At 41.4% G+C, this 20,492-nt stretch overlaps 1 protein-coding gene across 6 annotated transcripts in view; it reads left to right on the top strand.

Annotated features, from left to right (window-relative positions):
• SPECC1L (sperm antigen with calponin homology and coiled-coil domains 1 like) overlaps window positions 1-20,492 on the top strand; it is a 181,047-nt gene that overhangs the window by 40,302 nt on the left and 120,253 nt on the right. For all 6 annotated transcript variants that reach the window (XR_010318604.1, XM_003419169.3, XM_064272411.1 and 3 more), the window contains 3 exons: window positions 2,838-2,991; window positions 11,983-13,616; window positions 14,815-15,022. Coding sequence is in view for 5 of the 6 variants with exons in the window: in XM_003419169.3 (XP_003419217.1) it covers window positions 2,838-2,991; window positions 11,983-13,616; window positions 14,815-15,022 (1,996 nt within the window). In the remaining variant the exon portion in view is untranslated. The remainder of the gene's footprint in view (window positions 1-2,837; window positions 2,992-11,982; window positions 13,617-14,814; window positions 15,023-20,492) is intronic.

Genomic DNA, 20,492 nt, shown 5'->3' with positions numbered 1-20,492 from the left:
AAATTTTATTATTTTAACAGTGAGAAACCTAGTTCTTTGTTTTATGTACTATAAAAGCTCTTAAAAATCTCATAAATGAAACCATTAAACTTCAGTCAGACAGATAAAACTTTTGACCATATCAAATAAATTTCTTTTTAATAAACTTCTTAAAAGTTGTCTTTGTTGTATATCTCTTATAATACATCCCCTTAAATGGCAAAAATGAACTCAGTTATGAGCTGACCCAAATATACACACACATATATCCTTTCTCTTGTGGTATAAAAAGCAAAAGTATGTAAGCTTAAATTACGACAGATATCTCTATTAACTCAACATCAGTAAGTTACCTAAAAGGCCTTAGAAATTATTTTAAGTCTGTATGCCATAAAACATAACAAATTGAAATAAAGTTGCTTTAAATATTCCAAGTTTTCATTTAACTTTTACTATTTCTCTCTCTTCCCCGCCCCCCCCCGCCCCAATCTAATTTTAGCCCTTAAAGATTTTATCAACTGGCTTTGGAAATCACAAAGTCTGTTTAATTGACCAATTCGTTGATATAACATTTAAGTCTCTGGCTAGGGTTAGAAGCATTTTTCTAGGCCATTTTGGGTGTGTCATTATGGTTTTTATTTGACCTTGGTGGCTGAGCTGGGGGCTGAGGAGGCCTGATTTTGTCCCACCCTACCTACCTTTTAAATCCAGGTAGAAGACAGGATTAGGTCATCCTGATTCATTTACATATGTTTAAGTGCACCTAGACATTTTGAAAGGCAAAAGATAACAATTTCTTTCTCTTTATCTCAGAGTAAACTTGGCAGGTCAGTTCTAACAGCCAAGAGATTTTTAATCCTATGCTTCTTACAGTTTTTGAAGCTTTTCTTTTAGCGTAATAGGAATTTATTTGTCTCATGCACTGCAGCCAAGAGTTTTCTCAGCTCTGGGAGAGAATCTCTTTAAAATCTTAACGCTGTGCCCAGAGTGTTCTCTGTGTGGTGATTCAGATCCCAGTCTAGACTGAAAATCTGTTTTCACCATGTATCTCTCTCTTTTTTTTTTTTAAGAAAGAGGGGAAAAAAAAAAAAAACTTTAAGGCCACGGAGGGACTCTCAAGCTTATTTTTTCGGGCTATTCTCAAACCGAGACCTACATCTACAACCCACAGCTAGGGTTGGTAATTCTTGGGATTACAGTCTTCTCAGGGGTGAAAAAAAAAACCCACCCTTTTCTACATGGAAAAGAAAGAAAGCGGAAATAAAATACAGAGAGCAAAAAGAGCAGAGTAAATACTAAGATGAGAAAGAGTTGAAGAATGTTCTGAAAAACCGCAGAGGGACTTGAACCCCCCAAATCGCCAGTGGGGCGAGGGCCCCTTAATTAGGCGAGAGTGGGTCGCAATGGGCCACAACCCCCATTTCCCTCATTGTTATGGGGCCTGGTCTTAGGACTGCGCTTGGCCACCCTCTTCTTGCCTAATTCCCAAGACCAGTGGAACAACCTGGTCGAGCACGCTTACCTGAAGTTAGAGGCCTCTCCCGTCCAGTTTCTGTTCCCAAGCTGAGGTGGGGATGCGAAGGACTTTGTCCCAAGCGGGAATCACGGTAGCCGCCCAAGACTCCTTACTGATCAAATGAGAGCGCCTTAAGGGGTATCAGGGGTCCGGATACTCACTGCCCGGATGTCGCAGTCAGCCACCCCCGCGGAGTCGCCAGAATTTGTAACCGAACGCCACTCGGGTTCTTGTCCTGTCTTATTAGCTGATTGAAATAAGACGGACACTGATTGCAACGGACACAGAAAGTGGCAAGTTTATTGTCTGCGCATACAAGGAGTGCATGGGGTCTAGTGACCTTAAGGCCACGTGCTCGCTGACTAAGAGGGCTGGGGAGCTTTTGGTTTCCAGTGGCGTCGGGGTTGGGTTTGGTACCTGGAATTTTCTGCCTTTTGCCCTTCCATGCCTATATTTGGGGGTGGGGGTGGGGGTCAGTTGAAGGATGTGATTTCAATCTGCATGCTTCAAGGTGTAACTAGGACTAGTCAGTGGACGGAGGAGCCACTACCTGCTGTGACTTCCTGCTCAAAACAAACTTGTGGGTAGCAAGACAAAGCGGGTGGGGTGAGGGGTGTTGATTGGGGTTTTCAATATGGCTGAGCAGCCTGTTTCAGTAGGCCTTAATAATTGCTGTCAATTTTGGCTTAAATTTGACCACTGAAAAACCAAACCAAACCCGTTGCCGTCGAGTCAATTCCAACTCAGAGAAACCTTATAGTACAGAGTAGAACTGCCTCATGAGGTTTCCAAGGAGCGGCTGGTGGATTCGAACTGCCCAGCTTACCACTAGAGAATTAGAAAGATGGGGTAGGGAAGATAAATTTCAGAATTCTTTCTTTTAGGTATTGACTCTATCATTGAACCACTTTAGAGCAATGGCGATTTCTGACTCTGAGTGGAATTTCTTACTAGGAATTGCATTTTCAGTGGCTGTCCTGAAACAGCCCGTGTGGTGTCACTCAGATGACCCTGTTCATTTGCTATCTCCTGGATAAAGAGTAGCAGAGATGGTGTCTCAACTTCTTTCCCACCCCTCTGAATCAGACACGTGGAGGGCACATAACAGTCTTCATAAAGTCTTTGATTACACATAGGATTTTACTATTTTTAAAAGTGTGTGAGTGTGATTGTTTTTAAACCAGAAAGAGGTTCTGTTTCTGTAACACAGTACAATGTGCTGCCTGATGACTGTCAGAAAGCCTTTGTAGAGCTCTGGGACTCAAGATGAAAGCCAGAAGTTTGTTTGGTCTCAAAAATTGCTTCATCCCATCACTTTGTCTTTATTTTCTGTTGCTTTTAGGCCAAGAGCAATGATGACCTCTTAGCTGGAATGGCAGGAGGTGCACCAGTGACTAATGGTGTTAAAGGAAAGAAAAGCACCTGCCCGTCTGCAGCAGCGTCAGCACCCGCCCCTGCCATGACCACCGTGGAGAGCAAAGCCAAGATCAGCACAGGTACTGGTGTAGGCGGTTTAACATTTAAGTGCCTTTGTGTTTGAATAGGCAGAGTGCATTGGTGTTCAGGTTGTGCCATCTGATTATAGAAGATTTCAAACATATACGAAAGGAGGCAGATCAGTATTTCAGCCCCATGTTTTCATTACCAGCTTTAACAGCTTCATCAGCTCATGACAAGTCTTATTTCCTTGACACCACTCTCCCCTCTCTTGTTGTTTTGAAGCAAATTCCACGCGTCCTATCCTATATTTTCATTCATAAATATGTCCTTACCTTTGAAAGATAAGAATTCTTTTAAAAATATTGTCACAATGCAATTCTCAGTTGTTAATAATAATTCTTTAAATTATAAATTACTCAAGTAGTGTTTAATTTTCCAGTGGTCTCATAAATGTTACTGTTTGTTTGAATCAGGATCCACTTAAGGTCCAGGTATAATAACTGGTTGGTGTGTCTCCTTAATTTTCTTCTTAAATCTATGGGCTCACCCCCCTTTTTTTCCCTTGTGATTTAATTTTTGAAGAAACTGGCCTTTTGGCCTATAGTGTTTCCACATTTGGACTTTGATGACCACATCCCCAAGTGGCCATTCGCCACAGTCCTTTGTCCTCTCTGTACGGTGGACTGACTTTGGATCTGAAGACTGGTTCAGGTCCCCTCACCCCTCTTTTTTTTTTCAAGACTCCTTCATAGGTGGTGGGGTGTCCATCCATCATCAGGGACATCATTTCTGGTGTCTCTCCGCACTGTTAGCAGCCTTTCGTGATCAGTGCCAGACCCATGCATTCTAATTCTGCCATTCTTTCATCATTTATCAGGAGTTTTTTATTTTTAGATTTGATGAAGTTGATAAATTAACTCTTCGAACAGTCAAAGGAGCAATGCCATCATATTTTAGTTCTTATTCTTCTGGAATAAAACGAGACCCTCCAGTAAACATAATATCATGTGTTTGTAGTAAAGCTTATGACAGTGAATTGGCATAAATCATAGCAGACCCTCTTTTGTCATCATTTGGACTGTTGGCCTCCTCTTACTAGTATTAGACCCCTTCCTAGCCCAGGTTTACCTGCTGTCTTCTCTCATGTTTTGACCTTCTGTAAATTCTTCCTTCTGCCCCAGGTTACTCCCTGCTATTATAATAACAATGTGTTGTAATTAAAGGAGGGAGCATTTAAGCACTTTTTTTTGTTTGTTTTGCAGGCATTATTCCGTTTTATCACTATAAAAATAGCTCCATGAAAAACCAAAAAAACCAGAAAGCCAAACCCATTGCTGTTGAGTCAATTCCAACTCATAGCAACCCTATAGGACAGAGTAGAACTGCCTCATAGGGTTTCCACAGAGTGCCTGGTGGATTCGAACGGCCGACTTTCTGGTTAGCAGTCATAGCTCTTAATCACTTTACCACTGGGGTTTCTAGCCCCATGAGGTAGAGACTATTAGTATCCTTGTTCTAGAAATGAGAAAGCTAGGCTTAGGAAGCTGAAGTTTTTTGCCTCAGGCTTGCATTCATTTGCTCAGTAAATATTCATTGGGTACCCATTTTGTACCAGGCCACAAAGCTGGTGGTGGAGTAAGGACTGAGCCTTAGGTCTTTGACTCCAAAGCCCCAGGGGGTCATCACCCATTTCACATTTGTGTGGAAGAAAGAAACAAAATGCCCTGTGCCATCTGTATGCTGTCCTGTTTCCAGCCCATACACTTGCGTGGAGAGAGGTTCCATATGTTGGCACAGGTGGCTTCCTGCTGGCTGAGGCCCCTGACTCCCTGCTGTGTTCTTTTATCTCTGGCATCAGATACCCAGTGTGGCTTTGCACATCTTTAGTTCTTCCGCTCACTGGCTACACCTTGACTAACCCAAAACGGTTTGATTTCAGTATGCCAGTCCACAGCTTCTTATGTATCTGTCTAGTCACTCACCACAGTAATCCCAGAAGGAGTTCTTTACTTCTTTGTGCCTGTTTCTTCCTCTCTGTTATTCCTTTACCTCTTTTTCATTTGAGGACATTACCGATCCCTTCTCTCAGGTTAGTTCCTTTCCTTTGACCTTTCCAGCATGCATAGGTCTTTCCTTTCTTAGATAAGTGGGATGGTGGTACCATTTATACAAACAGAGAAGGGATTATCATTGGGGGAAGAAGATGTATCACACTTCCTCTCTACTGGCCTCCATTTGCAATTGTTTCTCCTAATCATGTGAATTATACTTATGCTGTTGATTACAGATGTATGCTTTCTCCATTCTCCCTGCCCCACCACACTGAGGCCCCTCAGTGCTCTCCGTTGGCCTGCCCCCATCCCTCCTTTACTATGTTGCCTTCCTCCTGGTCTTCACCACAGGGCACGATCCAGATTCATGTCCCTACAGTGCTCTTTGTTGTGCTTCTCTTCAGAACCATTTCCTGACTTGATGTGACCTACTGATTTCCGCCTGACACTCAGGGCTCTTGTGCACATTTCCCTATAGCTTCTGCTAGCTGAGAAGCCTGACTTTTCCCTTGTATGTGCCATGCTCACTTCCACTTCTGTCATGGATTGAATGGTGTCTCCCAAAAATGTGTGTCGACTTGATGAGGCTATGATTCCCAGTATTGTCTGATTATCCTCCATTTTGTGATTGTAATTTTATGTTAAAGAGGATGAGGGTGGGACTATAACACCCTTATGCAGGTCACATCTCTGATCCAATGTAAAGGGAGTTTCCCTGGGATGTGGCCTGCACCTTCTTTTATCCCTCAAGAGATAAAAGGGAAAGGGAAGAGAGTAGAGAGGGGCAACCTCATACTACCAAGAAAGCAATGCCGGAGCAGAGTGTGTCCTTTGGACCTGAGGTCCCTGCAAGGCTGACAGAGAAAGCCATCTCCTGAAGCTGATGCCCTGAATTGGGACTTTTAGCCTACTTTACCGTGAAGAAATAAATTTCTCTTTGTTAAAGCCGTTCACTTGTGGTATTTCTGTTATAGCAGCACTAGATGACTAAGACAACTTCCTTATGTCCTGTTTGTTTCGTGCACAGCTTGAATTCTTGTCCCCTCCTCTGCACCGGATCCTGGCATAGTCAGTGGCTGTCTTTCTACATCACTTAGACCATTTGCTCCCTGTCACCTCTCCAGCCTGATGCCTACCACATGGCTAGTTTTCCAGTAGACTCTATAGCAATTCTTGTTGATTAGATCTAGATCTGATTTTTTTTTTTTTCAAACTAGAAAATATCCTAATTATTTCTTAAGTGCTTATGGGTATTTAAACATATTACTGTTATTTCCATGTTAAAGAAATGATCGTGTAAGTTGTTTTCACAGGTTTAAAATTCTAGCAGTTAAGTAATAGTATGCTTTTGGCAGCCTATTTGATTCTTGCATCATTATCATTTAACATATAGAGACACAATATAGCAGAGTTGCAGACTCTGGGTTTGAATTTTGCCTCATCCAGTCATTACCTATGTGATGATGGCAAATTATTTAACATCTCTGTGTCTCCAACTTTTTTTTTTTTAATAATATTTTACCATGTTTTCGGTGAAGGTTTATGCAGCAGTTCAGGTTCCCATTCAACAATTTATACACAAGTTGTTCAGTGACATTGGTTACATTCTTTACAATGCATGAACATTCTCATTATCCTGGTGGTTCTGTTTCCATTAATCTGTTTTCTGGGCCTCCTTATATTCTCATCTTTGTTATTGACTGTTTGGTCTCATATACGTGATTTTTTAAAAGGAGGCAGTTTTTTATTTAGCTCCAAGGCGACCTCAGGGGTTAGTTTTTTGTTCAAGGTTTGAAGAGTATCTGAGGGCAATAGTCTTGTAGAGTCCTCCAGTCTCAACCAGTCTAGTTTTTTTTTTTTTTTTAAGGACTTTGAGGTTCTGTTCCATATTTTCTCCCATTCTATCAGGGTCCATCTGTTGCAGCCCTGATTAGAACAGTTGGTAGTGGTAGCTAGGTACCATCTAGTTCTTCTGGTCTCAGGGTAGAGGAGGCCTTAGTTCATGTAGACTACTTGCACTATAGACTCGTTTCTTCTTTGTTTGGTTTCCTTCTTTCTTTTTTGCTCTGAATGAGTAGAGACCAGTAGTTGTTTCCTAGATGGCCTCTCACAAGCATTTACGATCCCAGACACTACTCACCAAACTAGGATGTAGAATATAACTTTATGAACTATGCTATGCCAATTGACAGAGATGTCCCATGAGACTATGGTCCTAATTCTTCAAACCCAGAAATCTAATTCTGTTTGGTTATATCTAAGAAGTATCCGTAACTGTGTCCCCTGTGTGCTTTATCGTTGTTACGTGCTGTTGAGTCGGTTCCGACTCATAGCAACCCTACGTACAACAGAACGAACGAAGCACTACCTGGTCCTTCTCCATCCTCACAGTCGTTGTTATGCTTGAGCCAGTTCTTACAGCCACTGCGTCAGTCCATCTTGTTAAGGGTCTTCCGCTTTTTCATTGGCCCTCTACTTTACGAAGCATGATGTACTTCTCCAGGGACAGGTCCCTCCTGATAACATGTCCAAAGTATGTGAGACATGGTCTTGCTGTCCTTGCTTCTAACAGGCATTCTGATTGTACTTTTTCCAAGACTGATTTGTTCATTCTTTTGGCACCACAACTCAAAGGCATCGATTCTTCTCCAGTCTTCTTTATTTGTTGTCCAGCTCTCGCATGCATATGAGGCAGTCGAAGACACCATGACCTGGGTCAGATGCGTCTTAGTCTTCAAGGTGACACATCTTTGCTTTTCAACACTTTAAATCTTTTGCGAAAGATTTGCCAAATGCAACGTGTCTTTTGATTTCTTGACTGCTGCTTCTATGGGTGTTGGTTGTGGATCCAAATAAAATGAAATCCTTGACAACTTCAGTCTTTTCTCCGTTTATCATGATGTTGCTTATTGGTCCAGTTGTGAGGATTTTTGTTTCCTGTATGTTGAGGTGTAATCGGTACTGAAGGGGCTGTCGTCTTTGATCTTCACCAGTAGGTGCTTCAAGTCCTCTTCACTTTCAGCAAGCAAGGTTGTATCATCTGCACATTGCAGGGTATTAATGAGTCTTCCTCCAACCCTGATGCCCTGTTCTTCTTCATATAGTCCAGTTTTTTGGATTATTTGTTCAGCATGTAGATTGGATAGATACGGTGAAAGGATACAACCCTGACTTTAAATCATGCAGTATTGCCTTGTTCTGTTTGACTGCCTCTTGATCTATGTACAGGTTCCTCATGAACACAATTAAGTGTTCTGGAATTCCCATTCTTGACGATGTTATCCATGATTTGTTATGATCCTCACAGTCAAATGCCTTTGCATAGTTAATAAAACACAGATAAACATCTTTCTGGTATTCTCTGTTTTCAGCCATGATCGATCTGACATCAGCAGTGATATCGCCGGTTACACATCCTCTTCTTAATCCAGCTTGAATTTCTGGCAGTTCCCTGTTGATATGTGCTTTATTATATATATGTATGTATGTGCATATAGACACATAGATGCATATACACGTGCATACGCCTATATATACATACCTGCAAACATAATGGAAACCCTGGTGGCATAGTGGTTAAGTGCTACGGCTGCTAACCAAAAAGTCAGCTAGTTGGAATCCGCCAGGCGCTCCTTGAAAACTCTACGGGGCAGTTCAACTCTGTCCTATAGGGTCGCTATGAGTCGGAATTGACTCAATGGCAGTGGGTGGGTTCACATAGTGGCTACATACATACATATATATCCACACAGATTTTTTGGTTGTTTTGCTGTTGTTTCAGAAATTACATATGTCATAACGATTACCACATGTCCTTTTTTCTTGCTTACTTTTAAATGACATTGTTTACCTTTGCTGAGGTGTGTATACTTCATCCTCATTCAGTGTTATCTTTTACATCACCAAAAATACAAGTGTGTTACCATCTCTACTAACCACCAGTGAACATTAGTTTCTATATATTTATTTTTTAATGTCATTTCATAAAAGTGTGAACATACAGGTTTATCCATGTTCCAAGAACTCATATTTCTTTATTGCTGAGTAGTTTTGCATTATGTGTACCACATTTTACTTATCCATTCATGGGCACTTAGGTTGTTTCCATCTTTTTGCTTTGTGAATAGTGCTGTGGTGAACATAGGTGTGCATATATCCGTTCATGTTACTTCTATCAGATCCCTACCATATATACCTTGGAGTGGAATTGCTGGGTCATATGGCAGCTCTACCTCTAGTTCTTTGAAGAACTGCCAGACTATTTTTCACAATGACTGTAGCATTTTGCATTCCTACCAGCTATGGGTGAGGGTTCCAATTTCTTTGTCTCTATTTTTTTTTTTTTTAATATTGCTTTAAATAACGGTTTACAGAGCAAATTATTTTCTCGTTAAACAATTAGCACACATATTGTTTTGTGACATTGGTTGCTAACCCCACGACACGTCAACACTCTCCCGTTCTCGACCTGGGGTTACCCCTTACCAGCTTTTCTGTCCTCTCCTGCCTGCTTGTCCGTGCCCCTGGGATGGTGTACCTATTTATTCTCATTTTATTTTATGGGCCTGTCTAATCTTTGCTGAAGGGTGAGCCTCAGGAGTGACTTCAGTACTGAGTTAAAGGGGTGTCTGGGGGCCAGACTCTCAGGATTTCTCCAGTCTCTGTCAGACCAGTAAGTCTGGTCTTTTATTGTGAGTTAGAATTTTGTTCTATATTTTTCTCCAGCTCTGTCTGAGACCCTCTATTGTGATCCCTGTCAGAGCAGTTGGTGGTTGTAGCCGGGTACCATCTAGTTGTGCTGAACTCAGTCTGGTGGAGGCTGTGGTCCATTAGTCCTTTGGACTAATCTTTCCCTTGTGTCTTTGGTTTTCTTCATTCTCCTTTGCACTAGATGGTGTAGGACCAGTATAATATCATCCGCAAACAGGGACAGTTTAACTTCTTCCTTACCAATTTGGATGCCCTTTATTTCTTTTTCTTGCCTTATTGCTTTAGCTAGGATTTCCAGCACAATGTTAAATAGAAGTGGTAATAAAGGGCATTCTTGTCTTGTTCCTGTTCTCAGGGGAAATGTTTTCAGCTTCTCTCTGTTAAAAATGATGTTAGCTATTGGTTTTGTATAAACCAAAATCCAAACCCATTGCCGTCGAGTCGATTCAGACTCATAGCAACCCTGTAAGACAGAGTAGAACTGCCCCATAGAGTTTCCAAAGAGCGCTTGATGGATTTGAACTGCCAGCCCTTCGGTTAGCAGCGGTAGCCCTTGAGCACTACACCACCAGGGTTTCCTGGTTTTGTATAGATGCCCTTTTATTATGTTGAGAAATTTTCCTTCTTTACCTATTTTATTGAGAGTTTTTATCAGGAATGGGTATTGGACTTTGTCAAATGCCTTTTCTGCATCAGTTGAGATGATCATGTGATTCTTTTATTTATGTAGTGGATTGTGTAGATTGATTTTCTAATGTTGAACCATCCTTGCATACCTGATATGAATCCCACCTGGTGGGGTGTAGTTCTTTTTAATATGGTGCTGAATTCCTTTGGCTAGAATTTTGAGAATTTTTGTATCTATATTCATGAGAGATGTTGGTCTGTAGTTTTCTTTGTGTTTCTATTTTTTCACCTGTTAAATGGGGTGATAATAGCGTCTAGCTCAGTGCTGTGATGAGGCTTTTGTATATTAAGGCATGTGAAGTAAGTTTTATTGTGAGTCTTGTTAGGTGCGGTTAAGTCGATTTTCAACTCATAGTGACCCCATGTGACAGAGTAGAACTGCACCATAAAGTTTTCTATGCTGTAATCTTTATGGGAATAGATTGCCAGGTCTTTCTCCTGCAGAGCCTCTGGGGAGGTTAGAACCGCCAGCTTTTTGGTTAACAGCCAAACACTTAATCATTGCGCCAGCAGAGATCTTAATGTATGTGTAATAAGCGCAAATTATGTGTTAGCTACTCTTGTTGTTATAATTATTTTTATTGTTACTATTTATGTGGCATTCTATGGTCTTAAAACATTTTTGTGTTTACTTTGGTCATGTTCTTTGTGTTTCCGCTTTTACCCATCTGTGATCTTCCTTTTCCATCTGATTCTACAGTGAGTTTGCCACCTGACTGGCTACTCCTTCAGTCATCTTCATCTAGCTTGCCCTGGAATATTTTACCCGTGGCCACCTGTTCAAAACCATGCTTTAGGATTTGAGTTAATGTGTATAACTTCTTTTTTTTTTTTTTTTTTCCTATTTGGTGTAACAGCTTTATTGAGATATAATTCACATTCCATAAAATTCACCCTTTTCAGTTCGGTGTGCAAATTTTTTCACTGATAATTAGAAGTTGAATGCTCTTCTGTTTTTGAGGAAACTGAATTTTAAAGTACCCAGTCTCTACTACAAGGTGAATGTAGGTCTAGATGACTGTATACCTGCTGCTGTCAAGTCCATTCCGACTTATAGCGACCCTATAGGACAGAGTAGAGCTGCCCCATAGAGTTTCCAAGGAGCACCTGGCAGATTCAAACTGCTGACCTTTTGGTTAGCAGCTGTAGCACTTAACCACTATGCCACCAGGGTTTCCATATATAGCCCCCCTAAATTTCATCTCACTAGACCAGGGCATAAATTGCACCCACTCCTCACGTATCAGCATGATTTGGTTCCAGAGACCAGGTTGTTATATGAAATTGGTGTTATGTGAAAATGGAGGATTACCACATCGGATCACAAAAATGGAAGATGACTGCATCATTACATAACTGCCAAACCACTGAGAATCATGGCCCAGCCACGTTGACTCATAACTTTTAACCATCAAAGCCAGAGTTATTCTTGCCTTGCACCTCAGCGTTCGTTACTGTGTATGTCGTTACGCTCAAAATGGATAGTAGATTTTTGAACTATTGTCGTAAATGCAAAATGTTGGATAATGAGATAGTCAATAAGTGAGAAGAAGGTATATATGCCTTTTTATTGCTAATGATTTGACTTTAAATTTGTAGGCACAAGTTCTTCATCCAAGCGGAGCACTTCTGCAGGTAATAAAGAATCCAGTTCTACCAGAGAGAGATTGCGTGAACGCACCCGACTAACCCAGAACAAAAAACTACCTTCTGCAGGTCAGGGTGCTAATGATGTGGCGCTGGCCAAGCGTCCCCGCAGTCGCACTGCTGTGGAGTGTGATGTTCGTATGAGTAAGTCTAAATCGGACAATCAGATCAGTGACAAAGCTGCTTTGGAAGCCAAAGTGAAAGATCTTCTTACTCTGGCCAAAACCAAAGACGTGGAAATTTTACACTTGAGAAATGAGCTCCGAGACATGCGTGCTCAGCTGGGAATTAAAGAGGACCCTTCTGAGGGGGATGAGAAGTCTGAAGAGAAGGAAACCGTTATTGTTCACCAGCCGACTGATGTTGAGTCCACTCTGTTGCAGTTACAAGAACAGAATACCGCCATCCGTGAAGAACTCAACCAACTGAAAAATGAAAACAGAATGTTAAAGGACAGGTTGAATGCATTGGGTTTTTCACTAGAGCAGAGGTTGGACAATTCTGAGAAGCTGTTTGGCTATCAATCACTGAGCCCAGAAATCACCCCCGGTAACCAGAGTGATGGAGGAGGAACTCTGACTTCTTCCGTGGAGGGCTCTGCCCCTGGATCCGTGGAGGATCTGTTGAGTCAGGATGAGAACACGCTTATGGACCATCAGCACAGCAACTCGATGGACAACCTGGACAGCGAGTGCAGCGAGGTTTACCAGCCACTCACGTCGAGTGACGATGCCCTTGATGCACCCTCCTCCTCTGAGTCAGAGGGCATTCCGAGTATAGAGCGCTCTCGGAAGGGGAGCAGTGGGAATGCAAGTGAAGTGTCAGTTGCTTGCTTGACCGAACGGATACACCAGATGGAAGAGAACCAACACAGTACGAGTGAGGAACTTCAGGCCACTCTGCAGGAGCTGGCCGACTTACAGCAGATCACCCAGGAACTGAATAGTGAGAACGAAAGACTGGGCGAAGAGAAGGTCATCCTCATGGAATCGCTATGTCAGCAGAGCGACAAGTTGGAGCATTTTAGCCGGCAAATTGAATACTTCCGCTCCCTTCTAGATGAGCATCACATTTCATATGTCATAGACGAAGATGTGAAAAGTGGACGCTACATGGAACTAGAGCAGCGCTACATGGACCTAGCTGAGAATGCCCGCTTTGAACGAGAGCAGCTTCTTGGTGTCCAGCAGCATCTAAGCAATACTTTGAAGATGGCAGAACAAGACAATAAGGAAGCTCAAGAAATGATAGGGGCGCTCAAAGAACGAAACCACCACATGGAGCGAATTATTGAGTCTGAGCAGAAGGGGAAGGTGGCCTTGGCCGCCACACTGGAAGAGTACAAGGCCACGGTGGCCAGTGACCAGATTGAGATGAATCGCCTGAAGGCCCAGTTGGAGAATGAAAAGCAGAAAGTGGCAGAGCTGTACTCCATCCATAATTCTGGGGACAAATCTGACATTCAGGACCTCCTGGAGAGTGTCAGACTGGACAAAGAGAAAGCAGAGGCTTTGGCCAGTAGCCTGCAGGAAGACCTGGCTCACACACGGAATGAGGCCAATCGGTTGCAGGACACCATTGCTAAGGTATTGTTTAGATAGATGAAATGTCTTGGGTCAACATCTCCTCGCTGAAGGCATGGCACACTTGCCTAGAGCCAGGACCGCATGTCTGGTGTGCCGTCAGCTTCTCTTAAGCTGGAGGATGTTTTTCTTTTATCGAAATAGAACAGAAAGCGCTCACTGTTATTTATGATAACATCACTTTCATTCACTGATTGCCAGTGAGAGGATGAGGTTAGAGTTCCCACTAACACCAGAATTTGTCCCTGGTTCTGGGTATGCCCCTGCTGGGAGTGTATCATGCAGTTTTACATTTTCTAAGACTGTAATGCATTTTGGCCTAAAACAGATTGAAAGCCAAGATTCCGATCTGTAGGGTCAGAGATGTCCCCCTCTCCCCATCCTGCCATGGTGGTAGTTTTTCAAATCGAGTTCTGTCATTAGTTAAAAGAGTATTTTTGGAGTATACAGGCTCCTGTTTGGTAGAAGCCTGTGGTTACTGCTGGCAGGGATCTTAGGAGTCCTTGGTTGAGCCCCTTGTTTCACACACAGCACACCGGTCAGGCCACTATAGCACGTGGCATTTTTGCATGACTTAACCCAATTTCTTTATGTCACATTTTACTTGTTCTGGTGCAGTGATTTTTAAAGTAAGCCATATTAGTGTATCTTTGACTCAGATTTGAATAATTTAGATCCTGATTTTTTTAGTGACTGTTTTTGGAGATACAGTTTAGGAGATATGCTTTATTTGTGGCATGGTGTGTGTGTTGGGGGGGTGGGGGGCGAGTGCACTGTGAGCTAATATTTTCACAGAGGCAACGTTTGAGAATTTTTTGTTTCCATTTCCAGTTCCCTATTGAGGTTGTCACAAATCAGACATAGTTTTTGTAGGAGAGCATGTTAATCATTAATCAAATATGTGCTTTCAGGCCAAGCTCTGGAGAAGGGAAAATTTCCTCCTGAAGTAATGTAGTTGAATAATACGCCAGTATAATTTCAGTGGGTGATGTAGCAACAGTTGATGCTTAAGCATATTACATGAAGTCTTGTGTTATTGAAGAGTGCTTTTTCAGTTTTTAACAATTATCGCAAAGATTGTTTTAGCTCATGCATAGTACCTTACGGTTCCCTTCCATTTGAAAGAGTAGGTATTCCAGCTCTAGAATTTATCCCAGGATAACTTGACTTTTTCTAAATCTGCACTGCCAATTTTACATAGGTAGAGGACGAGTACCGAGCCTTCCAAGAAGAAGCTAAGAAACAAATTGAAGATCTGAATATGACCTTGGAAAAATTAAGATCAGAACTGGAGGAAAAAGAGACCGAGAGAAGTGACATGAAGGAAACCATCTTTGAACTTGAAGACGAAGTAGAACAGCATCGAGCTGTGAAACTGCACGACAATCTCATTATTTCTGATCTAGAGAGTAAGTGATGGCAGAATTTTTCATCCCTCTTTTGTCTTATCCTTTTCAGATGTGGAATAGTTTGCCTAAAATAAAAAGTACTCTGACTGGCAGAGTAGTTTTCATGCGGTAGCACAGCTGACTGGCAGAAATATGCTTGAGGTTGGTGCATATGCATTATGGGATGGGGACTGCTGTGTCCTGTATCTAAGGGAGGAAAAAAAAAAAAACCAAACCCACTGCCGTTGAGTCGATTCTGACTCATAGCAACCCTGTAGGACAGAGTAGAACTGCCCGATAGAGTTTCCAAGGAGTGCCTGGCGGATTCGAACTGCCAACCTCTTGGTTAGCAGCGGTAGCACTTAACCACTACGCCACCAGGGTTTCCATATAAGGGAGAACTGTGCCTAACTAGGAAAACTATTTACATGGAGAATCATTTATTATGGCTCCCAGCGATTGCCAAGTGTCCGCTGACGAGCATTGAGGCCCAGGTGCTGACCCTGCACACTCTCCACGCCTGAAGCACAGGTTTTTGTTTGTTTACGTGTCTGATTGTCCTTTCCACCACGTGGGAGTTTTTGATCTGGTGAAATTGAAACTCGGAATTTAGGTTTTTTTTTTTTTTGCTTTAAAAAAAATTTTTAAAAAATACTGTATTTTTGGTGAAAATATGCATAGCAAAACATTCTGCCATTCACCAATTTCTACACATATACTGTTAAGTGACATTGGTTATATTCTTCATGTTGTATCAACATTCTCATTATTTCTGTTCTAGTTGTTTGTCTCACATTAACATTGTCTCACTGCCCCCCAAGCTTCTTACCCATGCTTTAGAGTAACTGTGGTCTGTTTGGTCTCATATAATTCTTTAAAAAGCACAGTGCTTAAGGGTGACCTGTTTTTATTTTGGGGGCTAAACTGCTATTAAATTTAAAGGTGACTTCAGGGGATAGTTCTGCTTTCAGGTTTAAAGAGTGTCTTAGCGCATTAGTCTTGGGGATTCCTCCAGCGTCAGTGGGTCCAGTAAGTCTGAACTCTTAAAGAATTTGAAGTTCTGTTCCACATTTAAAAAAAAAAAAAAAAACCCTTTTATTTTGTAATTATTTCAGGCTTACAAAAATAGTACAAAGAATTTATGTATACAAATTTTGATGAGGAGCAGAATAGATACTTGCATGATCAGAAAATGTCTTCCTGTAGACGGTTTATTAGTTGCCGGTGAGGACAAAGAAACAACCAGTAGCAGGGGAGCAGTGGGATATAGACCTCAGAATTCTCGTAAAAAGACCAGACATAATGGTCTAACTGAGACTAGAAGGTCCCCGGAGGTCATGGTCCACAGACTTTCTGTTAGCCCAGGACAGGAACCATTCCCAAAGCCAACCCTTCAGACAGGGATTAGACTGGTGAGGAGTGAGCTTCTTGGCTCAAGTAGACACGTGAGACTATGTGGGCAGCTCCTGTCTGGAGGGGAGATGAGAAGGCACAGGGGGACAGAAGCTGGCTGAATGGACACAGGAAATGCAGAGTGGAGAGGGGGAGTGTGCTGTCTCATTAGGGGGAGAGCAACTAGGAGTATATAGCGAGGCGTATATAAATTTTGGTACGAGAGACTGAGCTGATTTGTGAACTTGCGCTTAAAGCACAATAAAAATTAAAAGAAACAACCAGCAACCATGCAGTGCAGGAACCAGTCACCCCGTGAGCAGATGATCCTGTGAGGGACAGAGGCACACAGCAGGTACAGCACCAGCTGGGCTGTAGTCTGGCTGAGAACGCACAACAGCACTTTAATCACAAAGAAACATCAAGTGTAAGTGAGGAGTGCTCTACTTAAAAAAACAGGTGTGGGGTGCTGTATTCTTTAAAAAACGTGCATCTCCACCTTAAAAGGAGGCTAGAGATCCATGACAATTAACTTGTTAAGTGTAATACCGGTGCCCAGACTGGGCCCAGTACTGCAGGGAGAAACTGCTCTAATGGACATTACGACAAAACTGAAAGATGGGTGGTAGATAAAAGAATCTCCTCAGGGTACATTTGTGAAATTGGCAACAGTACTGTGTTTATGTAAGAGAATATACTTATTCTTAGGAACCACTGACTCTTTAGGGGTAAAGGGCCATGACGCATACCCTCAAACAGTTCAGAAGAAAAATTATGCATAGCTATCTAGATAGAGACAAACAGACAAACTGTCAACGGTAGGCAAATGTGAGTGTTTTTTCTATTGTTTTTACAACTTTCTGTAAGTTTGAAATATTTCCAAATAAAATCTTTAAAAATTCTCATATATCCTCCATCCAGAGTTCCTCAAATGTTAACACATTTTAAGTTTTAATACCCTTTTATGTTGTCCACGTGGACGTGAATGAGGAGGATAGAGATGACCTTTCTGATGGCGTTAGTTGAGGGTGTGTAAACTTTTGATGGATGACCTTGCCCTTTTGCGCTCTAACAGTTTGCTATTCCTTGACCCAGCATTGGCCGCCAGGTACAAGCAGACTTGAGCCAAACCCCATGTGCTGTGGATGCACGGGTGGAAAGTTTAAACTATTTCTCAGGGAGAATGAACTGGCCATTTGCAGGAGCCCCTGACATGTCTTGTGATTCTGAGCTCTGGTGAGTTTCCCAGGGTTATTCAGAACATTCTGAGGCCTTAGTATACTGAATTTGCAAACTGTGGGGCTGTCTGTCTTGGGATAACTTGGGGAAGCTGGTAGAGAGTCACAGAGATAAACTTTCTCACACAGAGTTAAAACAAAAGAAAACAAATACTTCATTTAAGTTTTGTATCTAGTTTGTATTTCATTGTCTCTGAACTAAGAGGATTTATATATAATGTCTCTTCCTCAATGTAAAAGATTCTGAAGTTTTTCAGATTAACTGGGAAGTTCACTACATTTTTCATTTGGTATTGGAAATAATCAGAAAGAAGACCTGGGGTTCTAATTCTAAAAAATCAGCCACTGAAAACCTTTCAGAGCCCAGTTCTACTCTGATACTCATGGGATCGCCATTAGTCAGAATCGACTTGACTGCAGTTGGGGTTGGTAATAACAGCAAGAGTTTTATGTTTTGAATGTGGAAAGAGTGACACCTTGTGGTAATTGGGCTGATAGCTGAAAAAATGTTAGATGATCGGAATTCCTGGGACAAAATCTTACAAATCATTGCCAAAATAAAAATTGCATTGGGATCATGTGGATTTCAATTAGAAAATAGCTGAAAATGCTGAATAAAAATTTCTTTTAACTGTGTAGCTTCTGCCCCTAAGTTTTTATTTTTATTGTACTTTAGATGAAGGTTTACAGAGTAGATTAGTTTCTCATTAGACAATTAATACACATATTGTTTTGTGACATTGATTGCCAACCCCATGGCGAGTCACACTCTCCCCTTCTCAACCTTTGGTTCCCTATTTCCATTTCGTCCAGCTTTCCTGTACCGTCTTGCCTTCTTACCCCTGCCCCTGGGCTGCTGTGCCCATTTAGTCTCATATACATGGTGAAGGTATATGTATTATTGTTTGTTTTATGGGCCTGTCTAATCTTTGGCTGAAGGATGAACTTCAGGAATGACTTCAGTACTGAGTTAAAAGGATGTCCAGGGGCCATACTCTCAGCGTTTCTCCAGTCTCTATCAGAGTAGTAAGTCTGGTCTTTTTTCGTGAGTTAGTATTTTGTTCTATATTTTTCTTCAGCTCTACTTGAGACCCTGTATTGTGATCCCTTTCAGAGCAGTCCGTGGTAGTAGCTGGCCGCCATCTAGTTGTGTTGGACTCAGTCTGGTGGGGTCTGTGGTAGTTGTGGTCCATTAGTCCTTTGGACTAATCTCTCCCTTGTGTCTTTGGTTTTCTTCATTCTCCCTCGTTCCAGACATCTCCCTAATTTTTTTTAAATAAACAGTTTAAATATACGGAAATATTGAAAGAGTAGAGTAGTAATCACCCTAAATTTGACAATTATTAACACTTTGCAATATTTACCTTCTGCGCATATGTGTTTATTTAACTGAATCAGTTGTGACACTGAATTATAGACCTCAGGACACTTAATCCCTATGTATATTAGTGTGCAACTTCAAAAAAATATTCTCCTTATAACCACAATACTAATATTATTATGTCGAGTAAAATTAGTCATAATTTCCTAGTATCTAATAGCTCATATTTAGATTTTCCCAGCTGCCCCCAAAATGTCTTTATATATTTTTATGGGAACCAAGATCCAAATAAGTTTTATGCACTACATTTAGTTGTTATATCTTTGTAGTCTAGTAGGACTGTTTTTTTTTCCTAGATAATTCTAGCATTTGGAATAGATGCTGAGTCAGCACTTGGTATAGGGTACTTGGTGGCAGGGAATACTGTTAATTGAGATTAAATATTTTCGTCTATGGAATGTTTTGGTGGGAATTTTTTTAATGTCTTGATGTTTATCAAAGTTGAGTTAAAATATGAAGCTTATAAATATCAATTGCAAAAAAGTTAGATTTAAAATTGGGAATTAGCCTGATTTTTTCTTTCCAGTTGTCTTTAAGAACAAGCTCTCCCACAGCATCTTAAAAGACAGAGACTTTTCTCAAGAAATGCAAATAAAAGTCCTGTAAGATTAAAGACAGATTATTTGTAGCCGAACCTACAAGCGAACAAAATTCTAGTGTAGGAATAAAGTTCCATTGTGAAAATTCCCTACAAACATCAGGGATATTAAGCCAGCTTGTCTTACTCCCCCTGAAGGCCCAGGGCTCCCCTAGAGCTGGAATCCTGTCAGGTGGTAAAGCTTTACAATTGTTCAAGGCAGTGCTTTTCAACCTTTTTTTCATTATTGCTCCCCTAAGGAGATTTTTTAGACTTTTTTTTCTTAATGGTACCTCCCTCCCCCCGCCCAGGAAATTTTAATGTCTCCTGGGGGTGATATCGGAAACCCTGGTGGCATAGTGGTTAAGAACTACGGCTGCTAACCAAAATGTTAGTAGCTTGAATCCACCAGGCGCTCCTTGGAAACTGTATGGGGCAGTTCTCCTCTGTCCTGTAGGGTTGCTATGAGTCGGAATTGACTCGATGGCAACGGGTTTGTTTTTTTTTGTTTGTTTGTTTGAGGGTGATATCGCCTAGGTTGACAGCGTATGGTGTGAGATGTTCATTATAATGTGTTACTCTTATTAACAACATTTGAATAAATTAAAAACAGAAGGAATAAACATTTGAGAATCTGCCTTATACCATATGTGTTTTCCATATATGACATGTTCTTCCTAGAAGTAGGTGTTTCTCCTATTTGACAAAGAGGCTTAGCAACTTGTTCAGGTTCACACATCTAGTCAGGAGTAGAGGTCAGATTCAAGTTCAGGTTGTTTTCATTGAAAGCGGGTAGTAAGCATGATTTACTGTTAATGGGACAAGAGATAAACATTTTGAACTCTTAGTATCTTTGTGATTTTCAAATGTGTACATCCCATTATTCCCATATGTACACTTGTA

The sequence above is a fragment of the Loxodonta africana genome, chromosome 19, assembly GCF_030014295.1.
Source record: "Loxodonta africana isolate mLoxAfr1 chromosome 19, mLoxAfr1.hap2, whole genome shotgun sequence".
In the NCBI taxonomy this organism is placed as follows: Eukaryota; Metazoa; Chordata; class Mammalia; order Proboscidea; family Elephantidae; genus Loxodonta; species Loxodonta africana.
Note: the sequence above shows the minus strand (reverse complement) of the source record. Positions and strands in the feature narration are given on the sequence as shown.